The 11,056-nt window shown below is 54.0% G+C and overlaps 1 protein-coding gene across 1 annotated transcript; it reads right to left on the bottom strand.

Moving 5' to 3' along the window:
• Positions 1-1,125: 1,125 nt before the first annotated feature.
• LOC103126825 (transmembrane emp24 domain-containing protein 11-like) lies at positions 1,126-10,682 on the bottom strand. The gene is made up of 5 exons (XM_007537739.2): positions 10,411-10,682; positions 8,397-8,497; positions 2,873-2,998; positions 2,093-2,239; positions 1,126-1,518 (listed from the first exon to the last, which is right to left on the bottom strand). Exons 1-5 carry the CDS (start codon positions 10,529-10,531, stop codon positions 1,369-1,371), a joined length of 645 nt encoding a protein of 214 aa, XP_007537801.2. The 5' UTR covers positions 10,532-10,682; the 3' UTR covers positions 1,126-1,368.
• Positions 10,683-11,056: the final 374 nt, after the last annotated feature.

Genomic DNA, 11,056 nt, shown 5'->3' with positions numbered 1-11,056 from the left:
GGTGGGATCTCTGTGGGGACGGGATCTGAGTACGGGGTCTCTGAGGGTGTGGTCTCTGTGAGGGTGGGATCTCTGTGTTGGCGGGATCTCTGTGGGGACGGGATCTCTGTGAGGGCAGGGTCTCTGTTAAGACGGGATCTCTGTGAGGGCAGGGTCTCTGTGAGGGCGGGGTCTCTGTGAGGATGGGGTCTCTGTGAGGGCGGAATCTCTGTGATGGCGGGATCTCTGTGGGGACGGGATCTCTGTGAGGGCTGGGTCTCTCTGAGGACGGGGTCTCTGTCAGGGAGGGGTCTCTGTTAGGACGCGGTCTCTGACGGCGGGGTCTCTGTGAGGACGGGGGTCTCTGTGAGAGTGGGATCTCTATGAGGGTGGGATCTCTGTGGCGACGGGATCTCTGTGAGTATGGGGTCTCTGAGGGCGGGGTCTCTGTGAGTATGGGGTCTCTGAGGGCGGGGTCTCTGTGAGGGCGGGATCTCTGTGGGGATGGGATCTCTGTGAGGGCAAGGTCTCTGTTAAGACGGGATCTCTGTGAGGACACGGTCTCTGTGAGGGCGGGGTCTCTTTGAGGGCGGGGTCTCTGTGAGGGTGGGGTCTGTGTGAGGGCGGGGTCTCTGTGAAGGGGTCTTTGTGAGGGTGGGGCCTGTGAGTTGCTCTCTGTGTAAGGGTGGGTCTCTGTGTGAGGGCGGGTGTCTGTGTGAGGGCAGGTCTCTAGTTGTGGGCAGGGTCTTTGGGCGATGTCTCTGTGAGGGTGGGATCTCTGTGAGGGCGGGGCCAGTAAGTTGCTCTCTGTGTGAGGGTGGGTCTCTGGGTGTGGGCAGCGTCTTGAAGGTGATGTCTCTGTGAGGGCGTTGTGTCTGTGAGGGCGGGTCTCTGAGTACAGGGTCTCTGTGAGGGCGGTGAGTCTGTGAGAGCGGGATCTCTGTGAGGGCAGGGCCTGTGAGTTGTTCTCTCTGTGACGGCGGGTCATCCTGAGGGTAGCCCCTGAGGGCGCGTGGACCAGGGAGGGTGAGGCACAGGTGGGCCGTGGTCCCTCCTCCCCTTCGGTTCTGCTCTTCTGCCTCTCGCCTGGCAACCTCCGTGCCCCTCAGCGCCCTGGGGCCCATGTCCACCCCGAGTCTGGCCTCTGGCCAGTCACCCACCGCGTGTGAGCCGCTGTCTGGTGCTGCTTAGGCTGCACCTCAGCAGGTGCTTGCTGGTCTTTCTTCTCTTATTTCCACTGGTTTTTATTTTGGATAGAGACAGAGATGGAAGGGAAGAGGGAGAGAGACACTGGCAGCCCTGCTCCACCGCTGGTGAAGCTTCCCTCTGCAGGTGGGGACGGGGGCTCGAACTTGCGCACTAACTGCTGCGGTGCCCTTTCTCATTATTTTAAACAAGCTTCTTGGCTATGAAAAAGTCCTTAAGGCGCTTCACTTGGAAAATCCCCACTGCGACCAAGAGCAGCGTCTGCATGAAAGCCCAGCACAGCACGTTGCTGTTGGTGTCTTCACTGGCCGTCCGGAACTGCTCCTCACGGTCCTGTATGGAAAAGAAATAGCAGGCCCTTGAGGCGTGGCTTTCGGAACCGCCGTCCTTCCTGTGACCTCACCGCCGCCCAGCCGAAGCCAGAGTCTGGTTTGTTGCGGAGACCAGAAGTGGACTCTGGCCAACAGAGCGTGTGGCTGCGCTGGGCGTTGGACACCCGGAACCGGAGCCTTTACTTTCTGCTCTGTTCCCACCTAAGTGACAGACTCTCACGGCCTGCGTCTTGCTTGGCTAGGCCTGGGCACCGTGCCAGCTGTGCCCCCCCCCCACTTCCCAGAGCAGGAAACCGGAGCCCCAAGTGAGTGCTGGACCTAGTCTGACCAGAATCCACCCAGCAGACACAAGAACAAAACCATGACTGAGAAAGTGGGCGTCTTTGAGTCTCCGGAGACAGGGAGTGTATGGGGAGCGTCCCACGAGTGCACCCACTGTGGGCGCCTCTTCTGGGTGAGCACCAAGCCCAGCAGGCGAGGAAGCCCCCACCCCACCCCCTTGGCACACAGCTCTGGCCCGGATGCAGCCTCCGCTCCTGGCGGCAAGCGCCCGCGGGCTGAGCAGGCTCACTGACCCGTTGGTAGTTCTGTTCCTTGACTATGTGCTGCACTTGTTCCAGCAGATGTTCCAGCTTGAAGCTGACTTCCTTGACCTTGTCCTTCGCCTGCATGATGGCTGCATCCAAGTCATGCTCTCCCACTCGGATGTCTAAATGGATCCGCTATGCAGAGAGCAAGAAGAGGACCGGGTTCAATCTTCCTTCCCGCACCTGTCCCCTTCCTGCTCCCGCCCCCAGAGAGGGGCACTGATTCACCCCACCACCCCACTTCCAGCTATAGTCACTGGTCTTTCTTTGTTGTAAAAGTGCTTCAAATGTAACCCGCTGGCCTGCAGGCTCAAACCTTCCTCAGCATCAAATTTACTGTTCGGCAAAAGCCTCTGGAGCTGAAGAAAGATGGTGACTCTCAGGGAAGCCTTCTTCACATAGAAATGTCTGAGGCTTAAGTGCAACTTCTCTCATCTGTCACAGCACAGTTAGAACAGGGCCCATCACCACCCACCGTGTGAGTTTTCTTTGTTAGAATTCCATTATTAATTCACCGTTCAGCCGGCACTTGCTTTCAAGCCTGAATAATCACAGTTCTTTTAACCTTCGCTCACAGTTCTTATTTCTCAAGCCCTTTAATCAACTTCACAGCTTTCCTTTGAACCCCTTCCAAGCTCTCCAGCACCCTGTTCAGTCTCTGTGCTGGGATCTGGGCGCAGAACTGTAATCATTCTCCCCAGGCCTGTGCAGCAGTGCACATACCAGTGCCATGCCTGAGCAGAGCCTGCCGGGCCAAGGCCAACTTACCAGCTGACTCCCACTGAACGACACCAGCCTGGTTGAATTTGATTCTAAACAAATGATGTGCTCACCAGGCAAGTGTGATGTAAAATAGAATGTTCCTTGTGGGCCATATAACTTTGACAGTAACACCTAGGATTGAGGACAGTCACGGTTAAAATTTATTATGCTGAATACATATGCCGACTCACAAGGACGTCCAATGGGTGATAAACGTGAAAAGGTCTAGCCTTTTCTAGTCACCAAAGACAAGTAAATTGTAGTAAGCTAGTCCTTATTTGCTGGGGACCCAGGGTATGGGTGTACAAGAATCTAAACTGAGGGCGGGGTAGATAACATAATGGATATGCAAACAGACCTCTCACCTGAGGCTCCAAAGTGATAAATACCACCATAAACCAGAGCTGAGCAGTGCTCTGGGAGAAAAAAATCAAAAATGAATCCCTAAGTTGGGGGGAAGAAAGAACCTAAGTTGGTGGAATCAAATAAATGAACAGATGCTTATCGTGAAGGATGAGAGATTGTATCTATGGGACAACTGTGCTATGAATCATGACTTCTGCAAAGCAATACAAAAAATGCTAAAATAAAAATACTTAATAAAGTATTCAGGAAGACCAGTGGTGGGGGGGGGGATATCCGTGATTTCGTAGCAGGTTGGCCAAGACTTAAAAATACCCAATGGGGGTCGGGCGGTAGTGCAGCAGGTTAAGCTCAGGTGGCGCAAAGCACAGGGACCTGCGTAAGGATCCCGGTTCGAGTCCCTGGCCCATCACCCATTACTCTCTTCTCCTCTCTCAATTTGTCCCTGTCTCTATACAACAAAAAAATAAGATTTTTTTTAAACCAGGATTATTGCTGGGACTCAGTGCCAGCACTATGAATCCACTGTTGTCGGTGACCATTTTTTCCTTTTTTTTTTTTCTTTTCTATTTTATTTGACAGGACAGAGAAAAATTGAGAGGGGAGAGGCAGACAGGAAGAGAGAAAGATGCCTGCAGTTGGTGGTGCACCTTGTTGAGCATACATATTCACTTATACAAGGACCCAGGTTCAAACCCCCATCCGCAGCTGTAGGGGAGAAGCTTCATGACCAGTGAAGCGGGGCTGAAAGTCTCTCTGTCTCCCTCTCCCTCCCCTCTCCTTTCAATTTCTCTCTGTCCTATCAACTAAAAAGAAAATATATTTAAGGGGGTCAGGTGGTAGCGCAGAGGATTAAGCGCACGTGGCACAAAGTGCAAGGACTGGTGTAAGGATCCCTGTTTGAGCCCCCAGCTCCCAACCTGCATGGGGGTCACTTCACAGGTGGTGATGCAGGTCTGCAGGTGTCTATTTTTCTCTCCCCCTCTATGTTTCTCCCCTTTCTCAATTTTTCTGTGTCCTATCCAACAACAATAACTGCAATGACAACAATAATAATAACAATAACAACAAGGGCAACAAAATGGGAAAAATGGCCTCCAGAAGCAGTGGATTCATAGTGCAGGGACTGAGCCCCAGCAATAACCCTGGAGCCAAAAAAAAAAAAAAAAAAAAAGAATGGGGGTCAGGCAGTAGCACAGCGGGTTAAGCGCACATGGGAAAGAAAACACGAGGACTGGCGTTAAGAATTCCAGTTCGAGCCCCCAGTTCCCCACCTGCAAGGAAGTCACTTGATAGGCAGTGAAACAGGTCTGCAGGTGTCTTTCTCCCCCACCTCTGTCTTCCCCTCCTCTCTCCATTCTTCTCTGTCCTATCCAGCAACAATGACATCAATAACAACAACAATAACTACAACAATAGGGAGTCGGGCAGTAACGCAGCGGGTTAAGTGCACGTGGCTCAAAGCGCAAGGACCCCATAAGGATCCTAGTTGGAGCCCCGGCTCCCCACTTGCAGGGGAGTCGCTTCACAGGCGGTGAAGCAGGTCTGCAGGTGTCTATCTTTCTCTCTCCCTGTCTTCCCCTCCTCTCCATTTCTCTCTGTCCTAACAACAATGATGATATCAATAACAACAATAACAACAACAATAAAAAATTACAAGGGCAACAAAAGGGAAAATAAATAAATAAAATAATATATTTAAGCAAAGTCAAAATAAAATAAAATGAAGCGTTGTGCCCAGGAGGTGCTGCCCAGTGGGTGAGTGGGGCTCCGAGCTGGAAGTCCTGAATCTGATCACCGGTATCACATAAGCCAGAGTGACGGTCTGGTGCTCCTGCGCTCTCTGTCTCTATCTCTCTCCTTTATGAATAAATATATCTTTAAGAAAAGAGGGTGCTCAGGCTGGGTGAGCTCAGGCCTTGCCATGTGCAAGGCCTGGGCTCCCTGAAGGGTGCTGTGGGGTCTCCTCTGTTTTTCTTTCTAAAAGGAGAATGCGGCCCCATGCAGCTGTGGACTCTGCGATGGCAATGCAGTAACCCAGCTTCTTCCTCTGTGACAGGTTGGGATGGGTGGGCAGCATGTGTGCAGTGCACATCAGGAGGACTAAGGGACTCTACTCTTCGCTGGATTTTTTGTGACCCTAAAATTGCTCTGAAATAAGATTTACTAAGGGGGAGCCAGGCTGTGGCACGGCACAGCTGGTTAAGCACACGCACTACAGTACGCTAGGGCCTGGGTTCAAACTCCTGGCCCCCACCTGCAGGAGGAAAGCTTCACGAGTGGTGAAGCAGGGCTGCAGGTGTCTCTATTTTTCTCTCTCTCTCTCTCTCTCTTTTTTTTTTGCCTCCAGGATTACTGCTGGGGTTCAGTGTCTGCACTATGAATCCACTGCTCCTGGAGGCCGTGTTTTTTTTCCCTTTGTTGTATAGAACAGAGAGAAATTGGGAGAGAAGGAAGACAGAGGGGGAGAGAGAGATAGACACCTGCAGACCTGTTTCACCACTTTGGAAGCAATCCCCCCCTCTGCCTGCACTGGGAAGCCAGGGGCTTGAACCAGGATCCTTACGCCAGTCCTTGGGCAGGATGCTATGTGCGCTTAACCCACTGCGCTACCACCCAGCCCCCTATTTCGCTCCCTCTCTGTCTCTTCTCCACCTCTCAGTTTCTCTTTGTCTCCATCCAATAATAAATAAGTAAAATTAAAAATAATAAGAAGATTTACTGAGTCATTTCAAAAGATACACTGCACTGATTAAGCGCACACATTACAGTGCACAAGGGCCCAGGTTTGAGCTACATGTGTCTCTCTGTCTCTCTCCCTCTTTATCTTCCTTTCCTTTCTTGATTTCTCTCCACCTTATGGAATAAAATTAAAAAGGAAAAAATGACCCCCCTCAGAGCCAACAGATTTACTGTGCCAGCAGCAAGCCCCAGAGATAACCCTGGAGAAAATAATAATATAATCTACTCTGAAATAAGATTTACTAAGTCATTTCAAAAGATACATTGCACAAGAAGAAAAAGGGAAAGAAAGATATATTGCACATAGAAAATACAGCGAAGTCTCTCTTTCCTTTTTTTTTTTTTTTTTTTTGCTTCTAGTTATCACTGGGGCTCGGTGCCCGCACTACAAATCCACTGCTCCTGCAGCCAGTGTGTGTGTGTGTGTGTGTGTGTGTGTGTGTGTGTGTGTGTGTGTGTGTGTGTGTGTGTGTGTGTGTGTATCAGAGAGAAATTGAAAGGAGGAGGGAAGATAGAGAGGGAGAGAGAGAGACGGACACCTGCAGACCTGCTTCACCATGTGTGGGCCAATCTCCCTGCAGGTGGGGAGCCGTGGGCTCTAACTGGGGTCCTTGTGCTTTGTACTATGTGCACTTAACCCAGTGTGCCACTGCCCAGCCCCTGAGTCTCATCTTTTTAAGTCAGTTTTGATTTGGAAACAAATAAGGGATCTCATTATTACTTGATTCCCTTTAGCAGACAGTTGACAAGAACACTTAGCTAAATACAAATATGTCTAAGGGCTAGATTTTACTTTACTTTTTGCCTCCAGGGTTATTGCTGGAGCTTGGTGTAGGTGTAGCTTGGTGGCGGCCACTGTTTCCATGTTATTGGACAGAGACGGAGAAATAGAGAGAAGAAGGGAAATAGAAGGAGGAGAGACAGAAAGGCACCTGCAAAACCGCCTCATTGCCTGTGAAGCTTGCTTTCTGCAGGTGTGGAGCCAGCAGCTCGGATCCTTGCACTCTGACTATGTGCCCTTAACCAGGTGTTTCACTGCCAGCCCCTGCAAGGTTTTACAATTTGCTGGGAAATTGTGCAGGTGCAGTCACATCTGCCATGTTTTCCCCTCAGGCTGCTAGTTCCCGTATCCCCGCGACATGATATCCGGAGTGCTTTGGTTACTCCTCCCCCCACCCATTCTCGTGAAAGCTGCTCCTATAAAAGCCCTTCTTCTTCCGCACCTCGTTCTCTTGCCAGCGCTTCACTTCGGTGTTCAGACGCAGGAAAGGTTACTGCGTGAGGCGGCCATTTTCGCTACCTCCACGTGGCCCAACCTGCCTCTCTAGCACCCAACTCTGAGGTGCCAGCGCAAATAAAGACTTGTGTTTCCTCTTCGCTCCGGACCTCCTCTCTCTCTTCTCCGCGGCCCGCGCACAACAACAAGAACTGGTTTCCAATTTTGTGTGAATGACAAAGAATTAGACCCTGAGAAGAAATATACTCAGGAGCACTGCCCAGGTAGTGGAGCAATGGACGAGGGCTGGACTCTCAGGCATCAGGTCCTGAGTTGGGGACCTGGCACTGCAGGTGCAGAACTGTGTTCTTCTCACTTTCCTGTTCCTTTCTTTCATAAACAAATAAAACTTTTAAGTTATTCAGAGCTAACCACTACCTACTCGGCTTCCTGTCAAGGTTTCATAGTCTACATCCAGTGAACGTTCGAGCTCACAGCCACATTTTGAATGCCTGTTAGCTGGGAAACACAAAGTGCAGTCTAAGGCTCAATGTTCATGCTGTCTGAGGTGTCGTCCTGCAGGGTGGCTCAGCCACAGCCCAGTCTGCTTCTCCACAAGTGGAGCGTGGCTGTGGGCTGCAGATCTGAGCACACCTGGGGCCCAGGGCTTTGAGTTCAAGTTGTGCCTCTTTCCTTCTGTCTTTCTCTTTATACCCGAGCCCTGCTCAGCTCTGGCTGATGGTGGTGGAAGACTGAACCTGGGACTTTGAAGCCTCAGGTAGGAGAGGCTCTCTGCATAACCACTATGCTGTCTCCACTGTCTATTCTCTGCTTTTATTAGAGGAACCCCAGTGTGACCCCCCACCCCATGTCTGTTGTGCTCACAGGGAACCAGCACGGAACCACACACTGAACCCACCTGGACACATTCAACCGTCCTCCCCTCTCCTCCCAGGAGCCTCCAGGGATCTTGGAATCTGAAAGCTAATTCATTTTTTGTCCCACTGCAGTCTGCTCCTCCATCAGACTCCAGTCACACAGGTACGGTCTTGACATCACTTGCACCTTGCACTTGTCCAGAGTTAACGGCCGGCGCAGTAAACTTGCTGATACAGAGATCGGCACGTGTGTACGTGGGGGCGGGGGGACGTGTGACAGTGGGCACTGTGCAAGTGGAAGCTATCAGCGAGAAAACGTGAAGGGATTCACCTCGTCATTGTAGGTTGTGACAGTCACGAACATGCCCAATCCGGGGGCCAAGTCCAGAAAATCATGTCTGCGTGTGTCCCACTGCTGCACCTTGAAAACACCTGTTTCAAACGTGGCAGGTAAGATGTTTACGGTGAAATACGTGTGAGAGGGCCAGGAGACTGCAGGTCAGGGCCAGACAGACAGAGCCTTATCACACACATGGGCGGGTGTGCGTGCGGTTGCACTGGGGCTGCTTGTCTGTCCTTCTGTCTCCATCTGAGTGGGGAAGCAGCCTTGAGCAGTCAGGTGACCCATGTGCCTGGCCCCGTCCATGGAAATGTGAGAAATCGCTACGTGGGATATGACAAGTGAGTCAGCCCTGTCCTTTCTTCCTTTTTTGCCTCCTGGGTTATCGCTGAGGCTCGGTGCCGGCACTGACTCCACTGCTCCCAGCAGCCATTTTTCAATTTTTTGGAGAGGACAGAGAGAAACTTAGAGAGGAGGGGAGATAGATAGAAGGAGAGAGAGAAAGACACCTGCAGACCTGCTTCACCACTTATGAAGCGTCCCCCTTGCAGGTGAGGAAAAGGGGCTTGAACCCAGGTCCTTGCGCTTAGTAAGCACTGTGTGCACTTACCTTGGTGAACCACCGCCCACCCACTCATATATATATATATATATCTATGATTTTTCTTGGTTTGCTTGTTTGTTTAAGAGGGTAAGAGGGAGAGAGGAAGGGAGAGCAGCAGCATCTGCAGCCTGCTCCTCCGCTGAAGCTCCTCCCTGTGGTGAGAGCTGAGCTGGACCCACAACGGTTCTGGAAAGGGTCCCGGCTGATCTTCCCCTCACCACCCAGAGTGTGAGAAGTGCCCACCTGCAAATGGGGGGGTGTGAGAACCTGAGCAGGGGTGAGGCCACTATTGGGGACACGCACCGGGACCCACAGCCCTTCTAGAACCCCCAGCCATAGAGCTCAAGGTGCATGGAGGGGGGAGCCCCGCAGGCATCAGAGGACACGGGTCTGGACACCGGACACCGGGGCAGGAACCAGGTGGGCACCCACACCTTCCCACCTGGCAGAGACCATCTGAGGAGGAAGGCCTCCCTGTCTGCCACCCCCACCACCCTCCATTTCCTGGCCAGTTCTAGAAGGCCTGCCAGCTTGGGTCCTGGGGCTTCCCCTGCCTGGCTGGAGACAGACTGGGCGGTGGGGGTGGGCCTCAGGGAGCAGGGTGGAGTGCGATGCCTCCTCACCACCACCAGGTGGCAGAAGAGAAGCACCGCAGGCCTGGCAGGTGGGGGCATCGACGTCGCCCCCAGAGCAGAGGGCCACCAGCGGCCGGCTCAGTGCAGTGCCTCAGTTTCCCCAGCGAGGCCAAGACAGAGCGGGCTGTCTGGGCCCGAGAGCTGACCGTGGGCAGAGCATGGGGCTGAGGGAGGAGCTCTGGGATGCCTCTACTCCTGCCCGGCGGAAACCCAGCTTCACCTTGGCCCCACCAGGGAAGGGGGGACTTAGCTCAGATCCAGGGCTCACCCCACAGCCCAGGACTCTGCCTTCACCCCCAGGAGTGAGACTCCAGCTCGAGTCCGCCCTCCTTGGGGCGTTCAGTGAGCGGGCTGCAGGCTGGTGACCCTGAAGGACGGTCAGAGCCCTCCGTGTGTGCCAGATGTGCCGGGGCTGAGGACTCCTCTCCCTGCCACGGAGAGCTTGCTGTTAGACAGTGTCCAGGCCGCGGCCCTACTGGCCCCCTCCCAGCCTCTGGGAAAGCAGCCCTGTCCCTCTGCAGGAACTGGGGGACGCGGCGCCATGCGGCCAGCCAGCTTGTGGCCGGGTTAACCCTGTGTTGGGCACTGAGTTGTGAGCACTGCCCAGTCCCTCTCCTCTGCTCTGGCTGGTCTGCACCTGGTCTCAGGCTCATCCTGGGGGACGGGGTGCAGGGGAGAGGTCCTGAGAGGAAGAGGGTCAGGGCGGAGGCCGGAGTCAGGCCTCTGGGGACCCACTCACTATGCGTGGCCAAGTCCAGGTCCCTACCTGTGATCAGCGTGTCCCCTGGGATATCCTCGATCAGGCACCGCTCCTCCCGCTCGCCTGCGTGGAAGTAAAAAGCCACCGAGAGGCTGACCCAGGCGCTGAGGAGACCCCACGTCCGCATCCTGGTTGCCGTCCTGCCAGCTTGTGTCTGTGCACAGAGTGCCGGCCGTCACTTGACGCCCGTGGGAAGGGGCACCTGGCGCCTGTGCTGGGTGACAGCTGCCACCCCCACCCCTGCTGGCCTGGCCATGTTCCAGGGCAGAGGCAGGGGACAGGCCCCCTCCCGCCACTGTTGTCTAGAGGTGGGGAGACCAGGTGACCTGGGGGCGCAGGGAGGGGCCCCAGCACGTGGCCCCTCCTAGGAGCAGGGCTGCCGGTCTCACTGGCCAGCAAGTCCCAGGGGAGCTAGACTTGCCCGGAGACCTCTGTGGAGAGACCCATCCCGTGGCCCCAGCCTGGGCCCTGCTGGCCGAGCCTCTCAGGGAGCCCTCAGGCTCAGAGTGGCTCGGGTGCAAGAGGGTGCGTGTCTGCAGCTGTGCCCGGCCCGCCCGGTGTGTGTGAGCAGAGGCAGGTGCCACACTGCCACTGGACACTGAGTCTAGAGTCTGGTCCTCCTGGCTTCCAGGCGAGGCCTGCATTCCCTGCT

Source organism: Erinaceus europaeus, chromosome 3, assembly GCF_950295315.1.
Source record: "Erinaceus europaeus chromosome 3, mEriEur2.1, whole genome shotgun sequence".
Lineage (NCBI taxonomy): Eukaryota > Metazoa > Chordata > Mammalia > Eulipotyphla > Erinaceidae > Erinaceus > Erinaceus europaeus.
This window is presented reverse-complemented; position numbering and strand designations above follow the sequence as displayed.